This window comes from Chiloscyllium plagiosum, chromosome 14 (assembly GCF_004010195.1).
Source record: "Chiloscyllium plagiosum isolate BGI_BamShark_2017 chromosome 14, ASM401019v2, whole genome shotgun sequence".
Classification (NCBI taxonomy): Eukaryota; Metazoa; Chordata; class Chondrichthyes; order Orectolobiformes; family Hemiscylliidae; genus Chiloscyllium; species Chiloscyllium plagiosum.
In genome coordinates, this window is record NC_057723.1 from 35,660,684 (window position 1) to 35,678,916 (window position 18,233).

Here is an 18,233-nt window from a genome sequence, read left to right on the forward strand (position 1 = left end):
TGAGGAACGGCTGAGGATCCTGGGATTGTACTCATTGGAGTTTAGAAGATTAAGGGGAGATCTAATAGAAACTTACAAGATAATACATGGCTTGGAAAGGGTGGACACTAGGAAATTGTTTCCGTTAGGCGAGGAGACTAGGACCCATGGACACAGCCTTAGAATTAGAGGGGGTAAATTCAGAACAGAAATGCGGAGACAGAGAGTGGTGGGCCTTTGGAATTCATTGCCGCGGAGTGCAGTGGAGGCCGGGACACTAAATATCTTCAAGGCAGATATTGATAAATGTGGTCTCTGTGCATTCTCCCAGTTATTCTACTTTCCAAGGGGAAATACCTATCACTACATCCATCTCAAAATGTTTATACAGAGAGATGCTGCCTGATACATTGTGTGAACCACCAACTCTTCAAAAGAGCAACTTGGCTAATATCCTTTGTGTAAATTTGCCCTCACAGCCTTACATTTTCTTCCTTAGTCACAGAATTTTCAATGCTATGCACACATTGAAATTGCGATAGAGACCTTCAGCAAGCAAACTGCTTCCTCCAGACTGGCAACTTTAAGGAGTGCTAGTGATCCCCAAGCACCTCCACAATGCAGCAGCAGCCAATGGAAATTTGTCAGTAATCAGTCTGAAAATAGTTGCTAATCACTTTAAGTAGCACTGGTGCTTCCTGTTGCTGAATGCAAGTTCAGTTATGTCTGATCAAGAGATGTTGTTACAATCGTGGTGAGCCCGAAAGTAGTCGTGCTGGCGTCAAACTACAGTAAACACCGGTGTCATGATCTCCTAACTCTGTACTTCCAGCAGAGTTTATCTGCCAAAGGGGTAAAAACACTCACCAAAATGGCATCTGACATGACTCTCCCTATAAGTGCTTGGTTCCACAGATGCCCATGTTGAATCTCATAAGCCCTGTTTAAATCTCGAAAGGCCAAACTTTGTTGCTGTCAATTGTGTTACCGATGGCTGAAAGACATCAAGACATTAGAAAATTTCCTTGATCTTTTGTTGTTCGTGTCATGAAAATATATTTGCTTACTTGTGATTCCAGACAAAACCTTGCATTAGCATCTGATTCAAAGAAGTACCAACTGCAGTGCCCAGACCAAATATGGCACCTTTCCCAGTTATGCTTTATCTAGGCCTCGTGTGTTGTAATTTAGCCCTGGTGAGTAGAGATGAGAGTTCTAGTTTTTGAACACTGTGTTGACATCCATGAGGGTCCTCATATCTGAGAGTGGAATGGTGAGCTCCTATTGCTTCTAATTGTATTTAATGGCTCAAGGGGAGATGGATAAAAGGGTGAGGGATGTGGGAGACTAGATATGTGAGGGAGCTTGAGGTGAAGGAATCCCAAGAGAGCAATGACCATAATATGATAGAGTTCACCCTGCGGTTTTAGAGGGAGAAATTCAATTCAGATGTAACGGTGGTACAGTTGAGTAAAGGTAACTACAAAGATGAAGGAGGAGCTGGCCAAGGTTGATTGGAAGGGCAGCCGAGCAGGGAAGATGGTGGAGCAGCAATGGCAGAAGGCAGAGATTAGGGTTTAGATTAGATTCCCTACAGTGTAGTAACAGGCCATTTGGCCCAACAGGTCCACATTAACCCTTCACCCAGACCCATTTCCCTCTGACTAGCGCACCTGACACTATGAGCAATTTAGCATGGCCAATTCACCTGACCGGCACATCTTTGGACTGTGGGAGGAAACCCACGCATACACAGGGAGAATGTGCAAACTCCACACAGACACCCCCCCCCAGGCTGGAATCGAACCCAGGTCCCTGGCACTGTGAGGCAGCAGTGCTAACCACTGAGCCACCATGCTGCCTGGGTCTTTTTCAGGCTAGCAGCTGGTGACTAGCAGAGTTTCACAGGGTTTCGTGTTGGAATGTCATACATCAGTAACTTGGACAAAAGAACTGAGGGCATTGTTGCTAAGTTTGCAGATGACACAAAGATAGCTGGATGGACAGGTAGTGTTGAGGGTGCAGGAGGCTACAGAAGGGCTTGGAAAAAGCAAGGAATTTGGGCAAAGAAGTGGCAGATGGAATACAATGTGGGAAAGTATAAGATTATGCACTTTGGAGGAAGAATAGAGGCATAGACTATTTTCAAAACATGGAAAGGCTTCAGAAATTTGAAGCACAATGAGAATTAGGAGTCCTATTTCAGGATTCTCTTACAGTTAACATGCAGCTTCAGTTGGCAGTTAGGAAGGCAAATGCAATGTTTGCATTCATTTTAAGAGGGCTAGTATACGAAAGCAGAAATATGCTACTGAGGTTGTATAAGACTCTGGTCAGTTAAACAGTATTTGGAATATTGTGGAGAGAAATCAGAGTTAAAATTTTGGGTTGAGTGGCCTCAGAACTGAACTGAGATGGAATGATGAAGGGCTCTGGCCAAAAACATTGATCTTCCTGCTCCTCAGGTTCTGCCTGACCTGCTGTGCCTTACCATCAACACACTCTTGACTTGGAAATATATTGCCATTCTTTTGCTGTCGCTGGGTCAAAATCATGGAATTCCCTCCCTTAGGGTATTGTGGGTGAACCCACAGTAGGTGAACTGCAGCAGTTCAAGAAGGCAGCTCACCACCACGTTGTCAAGGGCAACGAGGGATGGACAATAAATTCTGGCCCAGCCAGCAATGCCCACATTCCCCCAAATGAATAAATATAAGAAAAGTACTGCTGGACCTGCTGAGATTTTCCAGCATTTCTGTTTTTGTTTCTGCTTTACAGCATGTTGTGGGCAGATTTAGATCCTATATCTAAGGAAGGTTGGTGATGGCATTAGAGGAGGTTTACAATAATGATTCTGGACATATAGGGCTTGTCATATGAGGAATAGTTGCAGTTTTTGTGTCTGTACTAAGAGTTTAGAAGGATGAGGAAAGATCTGATTGAAACTTAGAGGATATGGAGAAGCCTGGATAGAGTGGACGTGGAGAAGATGTTTCCGCCAGTAGGAGAGACAAGGACGCAAGGGCACAGTCTCAGAGTGAAGGGCTGGCCCTTCAGAACTAAGATGAGGAGTACTTCCTTCAGCCAAAGGGTGATTAATCCGTGGAACACATTGCTGCAGAAGGCTTGGAGGCCAAGAGTTTAGTGTATTTAAGACTTGGTAGGTAGGGGGATGAAGGATTATGAGAGACAGGAGAATGGAATTGGGAAACATATCAGCCATGACTGCATGGCCTAATTCTGCTCCTATATGTTATTATTTTATGATCTAAATGCTCAGTGCCTGGGACCCCAATAATATTTAGCTAACGTTCAAGATCAGGTCTTAGAAAGACTATACAGAAAGTGAAAAAGAATATGAATAATTGTGAAGCCAGTAGAAATTGATGTCTATGGGTGCAGTCATAGAGTCATAGAACCATACAGCACAGAAACAGATCCTTTGGTCCAACCACTCCATGCTGAACATAATCCCAAACTAAACTAGTCTTACCTGCCTGCTCCTAGCCCATATCCCTCCAAACCTTTCCTATTCATGTATCTATCCAAATGTCCTTTAAACGGTGCAATTGTACCCACATCCACCACATTCTCAGGAAGTTTGTTCCACCCTCTGTGTAAAACATTTGCATCATGTCTCTTTTTTTAAATCTCTCTCCTCTCACCTTAAAAATATGCCGCCTTGTTTTGAAATTCCCCATCTCTATCAATACATCTCATTATTTTATAAACTCTTATCAGATCATCTCTCAACCTCCAGTGAAATAAGACACAATTTTCTTTGCAAAAACCCATGCTGACTATCTTTAATCCATTTTTTATTACAGTAGATTCCCCACAGCGTGGAAACAGGCCTTTCTTCCTAACAAGTCCAACCGACCCTCCAAACAGTAACCCACCCAGACTCATTTCTGTATATTTCCCCTTGACTAATGCACCTAACACTATGGGCAACTTAGCGTGGTCAATTTACCTGACCTGCACATCTTTCGGAATGTGGAGGAAACCGGAGCACTCAGAGGAACCCCACGCAGACACGGGGAGGATGTGCAAACTCTACACAGACAGTCGCCCAAGGCTGGAATCAAATCCAGGTCCATGGCGCTGTGAGGCAGCAATGCTAACCACTGAGCCACCGTACCACTGGTTCTAAGTACTGAAGCTCTCACATTAATTTCATCTACAGTTCCTAGGCCAAATGCTTAAGGGATTTGTTTTTCAAATTAAGCAAAGGTGTCTAAAGTTAAATGGACCAGCATGAATGCACCTTCTTTCATGAGAATTAGACTTGCTTTTCAGATGTCAACCCTTTAACCGCAATTGTCCAAAGGTCCAGGGTTCAGGAATTGTCCCTTTAGATTCAAAAATTACAAATGTAATTTCATTATTTAAAAAGTGAGGAGAGAAACTAGCAAAACAATGACTTCTTAGTCCAGCATCTGAACATTGGTTGTAAAGGAATTGGTGGAACTCATATTTAAGGTGGTGGAATTTTCCCCTGGGGTGTTGAGAACAATGGTATATGTCAGGCAAGAATTCAGAATCAGATTCCCCACATCAAGTTACACTGTTGCAATTCAGTCCTGCCTCCTTAGGTGGCGCAATCACTTTCTTGCCATCAGGTGACAAGGAGTCGACATAGATGTATTTGCAGCTTATTAATTACACGTCTTAATGGAATTAACTTCCCCCTTTTGGTTAACCTTTGCCTAATTGAGATAGTAAATGCTTTATACAGAAAACAAATGGATACCTCCGCGGTTACGTTAGAGCCTGGGTGTCCTTGGAGAAGGAGCACGCGGTGTCGACCAACACCCTGGAGTTGTTCAGGGAGTGGAGTGCATCATTTCTCCCTCCAACTCTATTTTGATTTAGTCCCTACCCTCCCCTTCACTGTTTTGATCACACAGCACTGCCCTTTGATGTGAAGGGCAGTGTTTGTCACTGCCCACCCGGGTGTTTTCCTATCTTCCTGTTGGTGGAATTTGAATAAAGATTGGTGCACTTTGTGTCTTTCACTGTGTCTCACACCTGCACACACACACCATGGGTGCTGGGGAAAAAAATAAGCACTACCACACTTAGGTGGTAGTGTGGGGGTTAAAAAAAAAGAAAATAAAAGAAGAAGAAAAAAAATTTTAAAAAATAAAAATAAATAAACAGAAGTTTCAACTGCTAAAAAAGAAAAAAAAAAACAAATGGATACCAATCAAGTTGGGGTCCTCTATCTCCGGTCCATGTGAGTACACATATACTGCAGCCGAAATAAACAGAAGTTTCAACTGCTAAAAAAGAAAAAAAAAACAAATGGATACCAATCAAGTTGGGGTCCTCTATCTCCGGTCCATGTGAGTACACATATACTGCAGCCGTCATGAGCCTTTTCTTTAGATGGAACTGCTTCAACTGCAGTAAAGGGACTCAACTGAAACAAGGAAAGTGTGAAGAGGCATCACAGCATAGGGTGTGCAACACAAGAGAAAATGTGAAAAATGGGGGTAACTTTTGAGTCAAAGACAGTGAGGAGCTTAATATCTGAGAACCCCAGTCAGTTTGCCCCCCTCAACCTAGCTATGGGCCAGTTTTTCCTCCCCTGAAATAGAGAAGAATTGAGTGGGATGGGATTGGTTACAGGAGTAGTTTGTGAGCTTGCATTATCTTTGCCAGGGTGGTGAGTAGGAATCACAGAGGGCAGGAAATATTAGTAGTTTAACAGGATGGGGTGGTGAGGATGCACGATTAGACACATGCGATGCTTGCGGTCCATCCCTTTTGCAGAATGTGTGTACAGTGGCATGGTTGGACTGAGTAATAGCACTGTGTGTGTAAGCTAGTAGAGAAAGAAGATGCTGACACTTACCCTGCATAGCTCAGGATATCATTATCTCTTATTTCCTGGATTGCTTGCTGTCCCTTTTGCTGGGGTCAGTGAAGCTGTCTTGCACTGTGATCTCTGCCTGGACTGGATGTTCTGATGGGATCCACCTTGGAAAAGGCTATTCCCTCTATCTGTCACCCCTCCATCTAAGGACAGCACCAGTAATCCAGGGATCCATCAGAAAGGTTTTGACTGGTATTTCTGGTTTTGTGAGGTAAGCACCATAGGCTGAGCAAAGATTCCTGAATTACATCTAAACTGGTGTCCAGCTGGCCTTTCAGTGTGGGGTTAAAACATTCAACCCCAGAAGTTAATGCCAATGATGAAGAACTTCCAAGACATTTGCTCGTGATTCACTGAGTCACTCATGCAGCATCATGCTTGCATAAATACTGAACAAAAGTGCACTTAACCACAAGAGATAACTCATCCTGAAATGGCAGATACAATGCCATCCAATATGTTTGTTGTCATGCTTTAATTTCAAAATGTACAATTCTGAGCACAGTGACTGAGCATTTAGAGAAATTTGATCTGATTAGAGACAGCCAACATAGATTTGAAAAGGTTAGGTCATGTGCAATGAACCTAACTGAAATTTATGAGTAACTTCAGTAATAAACAGGGGAATATGGTTCATACAGACTTCCATAAAGTGTTTAATCAAGCTACATATAAGAGATTGTTATTTAAAATTGCAGCTAAAGGAACTGAAGGCAAGTGATTGACTTGGTTATGAGACTGGTTATGTGCTAGAAAACAAATAAAAAGGATGTTAGATAGATATTTGAATTGAAAGGAAATGACTAGTGTCTCAACAAAGCTGGGACTGTTCACTAGATTTATTCATTCGTAACATAACACAAGCAAGAGTCATTTAATCAAGGTTGCTGAAGGCACAAAGACCAATAGCATATTAACGAGTCAAAATGTGTGGTGCTGGAAAAGCACGGCTGGACAGGCAGCATCTGAGGAGCAGGAGAATCGATGTTTCGAGCATAAGCTCTTCATCAGGAATGTAGGGGAGGCCCAAGGGGGCTAAAAGATAAATGGGAGGGGGGGATGGGGCTGGGAGGAAACTGGGAATGTGATAGGTAAATGAAGATAGGGAAGGTGATGGTGATAGGTTAGAAAGGAGGGTGAAACAATAGGTGAAAAAGAAGATGGACGGGTAGGACGGTTCAAGAGGGCGGTGCTGAGTTAGAGGGTTGGATCTGGAATAAGATTGGGGGAGAGGAGATGAGGAAATTGGTGAAATTAACATTGAGCCCATGTGGTTGAAGGGTCCCAAGGCGGAAGATGAGGCAGTCTTCCTCCAGGCATTGGGTGGCTTGAATTTAGCGATGGAGGTGGCCCAGGACTTGCATGTCCTTGGTGGAGTGGGAGGAGGAATTAAAGTGTTCAGCAACCAGGGTGGTGGGGTTGTTTAGTGCATGTGTCCCAGAGATATTCTCTGAAATGTTCTGCAAGTTGGAGTCCTGTCTCCCCACTGTGGACACAGCAGTGCAGGTAAATCTCTGTCGGATGTGGACGAATCCTTTGGAGCCTTGGACGGAGGTGAGGGGGGGAGGTATGGGCAGGGAATGGTCTCTGCGAAAGCAGTTAGGGGTGGGAATGGAAATATATCTCTGGTGGTGGAGTCTGTTTGTGGTTAGCAGCAATGGCAGAGGATGATGCGTTGTATCCAGAGGGTAGAAGGTGAGGATCAAGGGGGTTCTGTCCTTGTTACAACTGGAGGGATTGGGTTCAAGGGCAGAGATGCAGGAAGTGGAGGAGATGCTAGAGGCCATTGTTGATCATGCAGGAGGGGAAATTGCAGTCCTTGAAGAAGGAGGCCATCTGGGACGTTCTATGGTGGAATTGGTCCTCCTGGGAGCAGATGTGGTGGAAGCAGAGGAATTGGGATAACATTTTTACAGGTGTGGGAGGAGGTGTAGTCTAGGTAGCTGTAAGGGTTGGTGAGTTTGAAGTAGTTGTCCATGTTGAGTTGAACATGGCCGGAAATGGAGATGGAGAGATTCAGAAGGGGAGGGACGTGTCGAAGATGGTCCAGGTGAACATGAGGTCAGGGTGGAAGGCATTTGTGAATTTGATGAACTGTTTGAGCACCAGGTTCTGCAGATACAGTCATCGATGTAGCACAGGAAAAGGTGGGGAATAGTGCCGGTGTAGCTGCAGAAGATTAACTGTTCCACGTACCCGAAGAGGCAGGCATAGCTGGGGCCCATGAGGGTGTCCATGGCCATCCCTTTGGTCTGAAGAAAGTGGGAGGATTCGAAGGAAAAATTGTTTAGGGTGAGGACCAGTTCAGCCAATCGAATGAGTGTGTCGGTGGAAGGCTACTGGTTGGGTCGGTGGGAGTGGAAGAAACCAGGGACTTGAAGGCCTTCATCGTGGCAGATGGATGTGTACAGGGACTGGATGTCCACGGTGAAGATAAGGCTTTGGGGGCCGGGGAATCAAACATCATGGAGGAGATGGGGGCATGGGTGGTGTCTTGAATGTATGTGGGGAGATCCTGGACCAAGGGGGAACAGAACGGTCTCAAAGTATAAGTTCAGTGGGGCAGGAGCAGGCGGGGCTGATGGGTTGACTGGGGCAGTCAGGTTTGTAAATTTTGGGTAAAAGGTACAAACCAGGTAGTGCGGAGGTTCCAAGACTATGAGGTTGGAGGCTGTAGGTGGGAGGTCACCGGAGGTGTCGAGGTTGTGGATGGTCTGGGAGATGATAGTTTGGTGATGGGAGGTGAGATTGTGTTTGAGGGGGCAGTGTCTGTGGGTTGGCGCCTGACTTCAGCAATGAAGAGTTTAGTGCATCATACTACCACTGGTCCCCCCTGACTGCTGGTTTGATGGTACCACAGAATATCCCAAAAGGCCTCCTACTTCAAGGTCCGCAATTTCCCCTCCCACCAGTCAACAATTCCCTCCAGCACATCTCCTCCACTTTCCACACCTCTGCCCTTGAACCCCACCCCTACAATTGCAAAAAGGACAGAGCCCCCCTGGTCCTCACCTTCCATCCCACCAACCTCTGGATACAATGCATCATCCTCTGCCATTTCTGCCACCTATAAAACAGATCGCACCACCAGAGATATATTTGCATTCCCACTCCTATCTGCATTCCACAGAGACCATTCCCTCCATGACTCTATTATTAGGTTCATTTCCCCACCCAACCAACCCTCCCTCCACTCCCAGTACCTTCCCTTGCCACCACAAGAGGTGTAAATCCTGCACCCACACCTTCTCTATCACCTCCATCCAAGGCTCCAAAGGATTCTTCCACATCCGACAGACAATTTTTCTGCACTTTCACACACATCACCTACTGTGTCCATTGCTCCCAATGTGGTCTCCTGTACACTGGGGAGACAGAACGCCAACTTGCGGAACATTTCAGAGAACATCTCTGGGACACACACGCTAAACAACCCCACCACCCTGTAACCAAACACTTCAACTCCTCCTCTCACTCCACCTTCATCGTGGCGGATGGATGTGTACAGGGACTGGATGTCCACGGTGAAGATAAGGCTTTGGGGGCCGGGGAATCAAACATCATGCAAGTCCTGGGCATCCTCCACTGCCAGACTCAAGCCACCCGACACCTGGCGGCAGAACACCTCATCGTCCGTCTTGGGACCCTCCAACCATACTGGATCAATGTTGATTTCATCAGTTTCCTCAGCTTCCCTCCCCCCACCTTATCCCAGATCCAACCGTCCAACTCAGCACCGCTCTCTTGAACTGTCCTACCTATCCACCTTCCTTCCCACCTATCCAGTGCACCCTATGCTCCCACCTATCACCATCAGCCCCACCTTCATCTACACATCACATCCCAGCTCCCTATCCCCAGCCCCAACTCCCTCCCATTTATCTCTCAACCACCTTGGGCCTCCCCCACATTCCTGATGAAAAGCTTATGCCTGAAATGTCGACTCTCCTGGTCCTCAAATGCTGCCTGATCTGCTGTGCTTTTGCAGGGCCACATGTTTTTGACTCTGATCTCCAGCATCTGCAGTCTTCACTTTCCCCATATTAACTAGTGTAGAAGGGAGCACATTACAAAGGGACATTGATAGATGAAGTTAAGTGAGGACAACTGCGCAGACAGATTTAAGTAGAAATGCATAAGAAGTACCCATTCTCGACCATGAATGATAGTTCTGAGAATTATTTAAATGATTAAAAGCTATAATCAGGGGAGGTGCATAGATTTAGGAGTCATCTAGCTCGATCCCTAAAGTGTATTAGACAAGTACAAAAAATACTCTGATTGAATGCTGGCTTCTGAAACCAAAGGGCTAGAATATAAAACAGGGGGAGGTTTTGCTGCAGCTATACAAGACCCTGGTTAGATCACATCTGGAGTCACCTGCTGGCATCAAATAAAGCAACTAGCAATATTCCACCTCTGCTGAAACAAGTGTTGCATGAAGAGTATGCTGTTTGAAGCTCAGCTTTACTGGGTCGATCATATGGTTCATGACAAGGACTCCCAATACCAGAGGCAGTACTGTATACCTAGCAGAGCATGGAAAACCACACCATAGGGTCTCCCAAACCAAAATATAAAGACAACCTTAAAGTCATCCCCAGAGCTTGAAAGTTGGACCTGAACACCGAGCTAAATATTAATCCCGGACAAATCCAAATGGAAAAGTCTCTATTATCGAGAGATTTTGACATTAGAGGAGAACAGAATCAAGTATCTTCAGGACAAATAAGTGCAAGGCAAAGGGAAGGCCTCGATCCATCCCTGCAATACTGACTTCATGTGACGTTTTGTAATTGGTTATACAAAGTTAGACTTGGTCTAAGGTATAATGGAATGACATCAATATAGACAGGAAAGTGGATTTCCTGTTTTTTCTATTGCCTTTCTGTGCTGAACTGAAGTGATGAGAGAATCCATCCTGGGAATTCTGTGGAATGGGTAGGGCACCAGCATATATTAACTCTGAATGGAGTGTGGGACAGATTCACCAGATTGTTATCATAGCTCTAAGCATGAGACCATGAGGAGAAATTCCATGAATTGCTGGAATATTGAAGATTAAGATCTGATTTAATTGATCTTGTCAACTATTTTGAAAGGAATTGGTAAGATAGTTAGAAACCTTTACCTCTGACCAGTGATTATAGGATGAAGGACCATAACATTAAAATCAAAACCAAGTTATTCAGGAGACAGTGAAGGGGAAGAAGTTTCTGTTCTCGTGGGTGTTGAGTTTGGGGATGGGAAGGGAATATAAATGGAGCGATGGCAGTGTACCTGGCTCCACCAAAATTATGTTCAGGTGAGAATGCCCACCGTTGACTGTCCCAGCCCAATCTTAATTAAGGTCCTTAAGTAGACAATCACTAACTCCTCAAGGGTCTTATCCTCCTGCTGCTTAACCCAGTGCCAGGGAGATCAGTCACGGTGAAGTGAGCTGAAACAGTAGCTGTGACCATGCAACTAGCTAGTCACTCCTGGCGATGTTACTCTTCTGGTTGATTGAAGACGTGAGGTGTCCACTGAGAGTCATCTCCTGGCTTTGATACTGATCTGTCCATCTCTTGGCCCAGTGGCTCCTATCCCACAAACACCCCATCCACAAACCATATCCCCCCCATTTACCTGTGACCTCAGCCTCCCCCAACGTTTTATCTCTAGCAGCCACTACTACCCATACAGTGATGCTATCGAGTACCAGAGCTGTTTTTTACATTCATTCCTTGCAAGTGGGTGTCACAGGCAGGACCAGCATTCGCTGTCCATCCATAATTGCCCTGGAGAAGTCAGTGGTGAGCTGCCTTCTTGAACCAATGCAGTCTTTGGAATGTAGAGACAGCCATAGTGCTGTTAGGATGTGAGTCCCATACATTTGACCCAGCAACAATGAAGGAATGATTATGTAGTTCTAGGTCAGGATGTGTTTGACTTGTGGTTTGGTGAACCTGCCCAAAAGGAGAGTTTAGATTAGAGTGGTGCTGGAAAAGGGTAGTGCATGTCTCTTGCCAGTTCGCTAGCCAACAGATGAGTGAAACCAACTACACCACTCCTCCCCTATATCACAACAAGGTACCTCCCAAGGAAACATTGTCTTAAAAGTGTTCCTTCTGCAAAAAACTGTAAATGCTAACTTAATGAATAGTTTCCAATCTGAGACTGACAGAGTTTTGCCTGCAAAGAAGCAAGGCAGATGGATAAAGTTAAGGTGATGATTAGCGGAAGAGTGGGACAGATCCAAATCTGGCCCGCTCATATTCCTCAGCACTATCAAAATAATCAAAAGCAGCCTGGGGAAAATCATTTGAAAAGTACTTACTGCATTTCTTTGAAACATAATTTTAAATTATTATAATCAACTTTGAGTTTCAATGTACTGTAATTGTGAACATAATTTGATAGCTGTATATTGAATTATTTATTTTAGCTACAGAATGTTTTGCATGTTAAAATTTCACAAAATCATACAGAGAGGCCCTTTGGCCCATTGAGTCTATGTTGCCAAAAGATATTCTGGGATTTTTTTCAGAATGCTATTGATAATTCTGGGCATTGGATTAGGAAAATCTGTAATCATTTTGTGTTCTATTGGCAGGAAAATTTCTTGGAATGAACTGCTAAGTGAAAATTAATTATCAATTAAATGTTATAATATTCTGTTCCACACAATGAAAGTCCACTGTGATCAACTTCAAAAGATATTAAAGACTATGAATTTCTTAAGGTTGTGGTAGCATCGCATCAATCATATTTAACAAACCTGTGCGAAATCCTGTTAAAACATTTGAAGTACACTTTGTGCAGGGCTCATATCTCTTTAACATGTTATCTTATATATGTTAACGTTAATTGTCCATAGTTATTCTACATTGATTAATTTTAATCAGTCATAATCAACTGGGATGTATTTGATTAATTTTAGAGTTAAAGGATAAAGAGATAAAAACTTGATGAATTTTATAGCCACATAAGAATTAATTAAGTTAAGGAATTTATTATCATTATGGAATTACTGCTTGCTTAAATGACAGCTGTTGTAAAGTTCATTTTGTCAGTTAATATCGGGTGACTATGCAATGAAGATATGCAAATATTTGGTTAAAAAATGATTAACACGTACTGTGAGCATATGTACTCACTGGGATCCTAATTTATTTTATGCATCAGTGCTTTTATATTCCATTGTGAGAAGGTGATACATTTCAGAATACTACTCATATTGGTTCTGAGTTCAGACTTGAGTTTAAATGTTAGTCTACCTTTTGAACACATTCCAGTTCGCTCAACCTCTACACAAAAACTGATTTAGTCATCTCTTATAGGATTTGACACCAGCATTCTGCCAATCTGCAAGGATTCTCTGGGTTGGATATTTAACAAGCTGGACATGAACTATGATCTTTTACTGGATCAATCGGAGCTGGGAGCCATTTACCTTGACAAGTATGAGCAGTGTATCAAGCCACTTTTCAACTCCTGTGACACATTTAAAGATGGAAAGCTTTCAAACAATGAATGGTGCTACTGTTTCCAGAGACAAGGTGGTAAGTTTTAAAGAGAACTCAAAGAAAACACTTGTTGAAATTCTAATTCAGAGGTTTTATTACTACAGGGCAACCTCGATTATCCTAACGACACAAGTGGGGAGTATTTTGTTCAAATCGTCAAATGTTCAGATAATCGAATGTTCAGATAACACAGTTTACCAAAGCATCAGGACCTTGACATCTTGTTCAGATAATCCAAAATTCGGATAATCAAAGTTCAGATAACTGAGGTTGTACTGTACACTATTTTCAATCTGTTAGAATTGTATTAGGCCTAAGAAATTTCTACCTTGCTCTGGAACAGACAAAGTAGAAGTTAGTGCTGGGTGTCTGCATTGTTCAGGAGGGAGGGAGTGAGGAATGCAGATATTGGAGAACAGAGTCAGAAAGTGTGGTGCTGGAAAAGCACAGCTGGTCAGGCAGCATGCGAGGAGCAGGAGAGTCAACGTTTTGAGCATAGGCATTCCTGATGAAGAGCTTATGCTCAAAACATCAACTCTCCTGCTCCTCGGATGCTACCTGACCGGCTGTGCTTTTCCAGCGCCACACTTAATGACGTCTACATTGTTCACACAACTATAGCTGGATATGGAAGATACAAGAGGTAGCTTCTTTTCCACAGCTAAGCTTTATACATAAAAAACTTAACTTGCTGCATTTGTAACTTTAAATAATTGGTAACATTACCGAGCTTCTGAAGTTATTTTCACATCTGCTGCTTCATCTGGCATTGACTGCCTTACTTCCAAATAGCATAACCCAAGCAAGAGTGCAAGATAAAGCAAATCTGAGAGCAAATTTTACCAGACCTTTGGGATGGGCTGGGACATGGAAAAATGGTGCAGAGAGGAGATGGAGGATTACTTGAAATCTTCTAGCCGTCATGCCAGTGACAGGAAAACTGGCAGATCCACGACCCCAACACACCCACAATTATTGTGAGCCATTTAAGTTGCCCGTTGAAGGCTACCTCTCACCTCCACAGACATTGTGCCTAATGGGAACAAGGCCGATCAGCCACCAGATGGAAGGACTGCCCATTCAAAACTGACCAGCACCCAATCACTTGGGACATTCTTGTCTGGCCCCAGCTTTCTTGCCTGCTTCAAATTCAGGCCAGGCTTTGTGAAATTCTACAGAAGGGGCAGTCACACATGGAGAGGAGCATCTTGAAGATGTATCAGGAGGGTAATAATAGAGAATTCCAATATACAACCATGGAGTGTATGAGAGTATTAATAAATAAGCAGGAAATGAAATGAGAAAAGCATCAAAGGTAAAAAGTGGAATAAAAGGAAAACACTTGAGTAAAGGAAAGCTCAGATATATTGATTCAGTGAAGTAGTAAAGTGCCTGGAAGACGCGAGGCTTGTAGATATGGCTTTAAACTAATTAGTTGGCAATTTTTGAAATATCAAAAAGAACAGAGGTGCAGGACAGTGAAGGGGCTGTCAATAATCAAAGCGTGACAAGAAGGCGTAGAAAATATATGCAGAGGGACAATGTAGAAACTAAAACCAATGTAAGTAATTATGGTAAAAATGCAAAGAGAGTAGCTAAAGTAAGTGAGGGGCTCTTGGAGGATGTGACTGGAGAATTGATAACAGGGAACATGGAAATGACAGATAAGTTAAAGCAACATTTTGTATCAGTTTTCACATTTGAGGACATTAAAAACATCCCTAAGATAACAGACTCTTGGAAGGAAAGACCTTGTAACTGTCTTTATCACAAGGAAGAAGGTATTCGATAAACTAGTGGAACTAAAGAAAAATAAATCACTAAGACCTGAGGGCTTGCATCCTAGGGTTTTTAGAGAATTGACTGCAGTGATAGTGGAGATATTGGTCAAAATATTCCAGAAGTCACCAGATTCTGGAAGCTTTCAGCGGATTGGAAAACTACTAAAGTGGCATCTCTGTTCAAGAAGGTAGGGGTACAGAAAACGGGAAGTTACAGGCAAGTTATCCAAACATCTGTCATTGAGAAAATACTACCATCTATTATTAAGGAAGAAATAGCAGAACATTTAGGAAAGCTAAACTCAACCAAACTGACTTGACATGATTTATAAAAGGGAGATCATGTTGGTCAAATTTGCTAGAGTGCTTTGAGGATATAACAAGCCTAGTGATAAAGAGGAATTGGTAAATATATGTACTGTCATGTAGTGTATTGGGTGTAATGTATCAACATGGATCAAGAATTGGGTAACATAAGAAGGAATCTGCAAGTTAATATGGGTGGGTGAAGTGAATATGCAAAACTTCAATAAATGGAGGAAAGTATGAGGTCATGCACTCTGAAAGGAAGAATGAAAAGGCAGATGAGTATTTAAAAGGAGAGAAACAGCAAAAATGTGTAGTGCAGAGAGATCTGGTTTATCTTCTACAAGAAACACAAAAGTTTTAGCAAGTAATTTTTTTTAAGTTTATTCACTTGTGGGACATGGGCATCGCTGGCTGTCCAGCACCTTCTTGTTGGGAGGTGTGGGCAATAGCAGAGGAAAGATGGTGACACCGGTGGAATGGAGAAGGTCATCAACCTTCTTAGTACACTGCTCAGCAGTGAGATTGCACTGGCCTGGGTCGCAACCTTGGGCCAGATTGGCAGGACATAGTGTCATGGCCATCTCTGCCATATCATGGGGGAAGAGAACAACTGTACAGTTTCAATGTTGGGAGTTCTGTTCGATCCATTACTGTACCATAACTGGAGGGGACTCGGAACCATAGACAAAAGAATCTTTCCTGACCTATATTCCAACAAATATTCTGCAATCAAACCATCAACCTACGTGTTGCTCTCTCACTCTCTCTCCCTCTCTCTCTCCACTTCACCAGCATCCCTTGTTGAGCAGGAAATCAAGAATATAGCTAATATCTGAAGTCAGTACAATTATGGCAGCATTCCCAGAACATAAGTGAAATAAGCCCACATGAATTTTTTTGGAACAGCACAGGACAAGTCAGCGAAGCTAATTGTGTGCTATGTGGCAGGTCAGAGTCATCATTGCAGACAGAATGAGAATCACCAGAGAAGTGGTTATCGGGTCTGCATTCCATCTCCCCACAATATATGAAATCACATTGTAGGTAGTAAGTTCAATAAACTTGATCAGAAGAATCTTGTGTACAATTCTGTGACAAAGTGACTAGATTGGAACTTTCACAGTGCCATTTGAAGGTGCATCCGGTGCAAGTGACAGACATTACTGAAGATGATCTAGACAAGTTGGAACCTCTGCCTTTTACAACCCCTTTTGAAAATAACCAAGGACAACACAACCTTGTTAAAAGAGCAGCATCATCACGATTGTAACCCACATGATATTGATAGTGGGGAACTCTGATGTTTATGCCATTGAATGTCAAGAGTTAAATGGTTAAATGGATGGTTAAATTATCTCTTGTTGGAGATGGCCATTGTCTGGCACTTGTGCAATGCAGATGTTACTTGCCATTTCTCAGCCCAATATTGTCAGTCTGCATATTGGTGGTTGCTGCTTGCTGCTTTTGGGCATAGACTGCTTCAGTATCTGAGAAGTTGTGAATGGTGCTGAACTTTGTGCAATTATCTGCAAACATCTCCACTTCTGACCTAATGATGGAGGGAAGGTCATAGAAGCAGCTAATGAGGAACTAGGACACCACTTGAGGAACCCCGACAGAGATGTCCTGGAGCTGATGACTGTACTCCATCAACCACAGCTCCCCTCCTTTGTGCTCGGTGTAACTCCAATTGATGGAGAATGTAATAAGATATTTACCATGAACTGTAGTTGGAATTCACATTCTCTTCAAGACAATCAAGGCCTAATATAATGGTTTTGATGGTTTCCATTTTTGTTTGACAAGTTTACTTTTGATTAATGAGATGTTAAGCACTATTTTATTGTACTTCTATCTATCAGAACAATGCAAGTTCAGCTGGCCATCATCAGAGAGCTGTTTTTGCAATCGCAACTTCATAATAGACACTGACAGTTGATTTAAAATACTAGATTTAAACTGCATGAGAAAATAACTTTACGCCAAGTGATTTATGGCTTTATGCAAATTTTCAGGAAAGGTAACATCTGCCGTCATGATACATCCATTGACCTTTCTTGAGGTATTGAAATTTGTGAAAAAATGTAATTTACTTTTTAAGCATTGTAATTGAATGCTGTCCCCTGCTTTGTGAGAAAATGTGCAGCTTTCTGAATCTCAAGTGTAAAATAGAATGCAGTAATGTTTATGCAGAGGTCAGTTATTGAAAATATCATTCCCAACCTGCTGGGGCTTACTATCTGTTAAATTCCATTTCAGGTCTTCCATGCCAAGCTGAAATTAATAAGATTCAAAGGCAGAGCAGAGGGAAACATCTTTTAGGTAAGCATTGTAATGTGATGAAAACTACATAGTGTGATTGATTAGAGTTCAATGATGTGTGATCTGAAAATCTATAAGAGATAAATAAATCGGGTTTATTATGATTCATTAGGATGAGATGAGCTGAAAGTGGTTTCAAAACTGTAGCACAAATGCCATTAATTTCAAACATTATTATTATTCTGCCTTATGTTTATGGTGTGGAATGAAATGATCAGAAAAGAGTTTGAACAACCCCATTGTTGAAATGAGTATTTCATGTCTATTATGTTTACATCACTGAACTTTTCTTCAACTTCACAATGCTGTAGTGCAGTATGTCTACCTGTATTCTAAATGTGAGAATGTGAACCTTTTAAAATTCTGAGTTTATTGAAAATCACAAATGGTTCAAAATGCCATCTGTTTCTCTATATTTCTGATCCTTTCCAAACCCTCCACACCCCATTCTCT

At 42.7% G+C, this 18,233-nt stretch overlaps 1 protein-coding gene across 5 annotated transcripts in view; it reads left to right on the top strand.

Moving 5' to 3' along the window:
• Positions 1–18,233, top strand: part of LOC122556622 (testican-1-like) — a 527,512-nt gene that overhangs the window by 497,860 nt on the left and 11,419 nt on the right. For all 5 annotated transcript variants that reach the window (XM_043703533.1, XM_043703530.1, XM_043703529.1 and 2 more), the window contains 2 exons: positions 13,183–13,404; positions 17,718–17,780. In XM_043703533.1, coding sequence (XP_043559468.1) covers positions 13,183–13,404; positions 17,718–17,780 — 285 coding nt within the window. The remainder of the gene's footprint in view (positions 1–13,182; positions 13,405–17,717; positions 17,781–18,233) is intronic.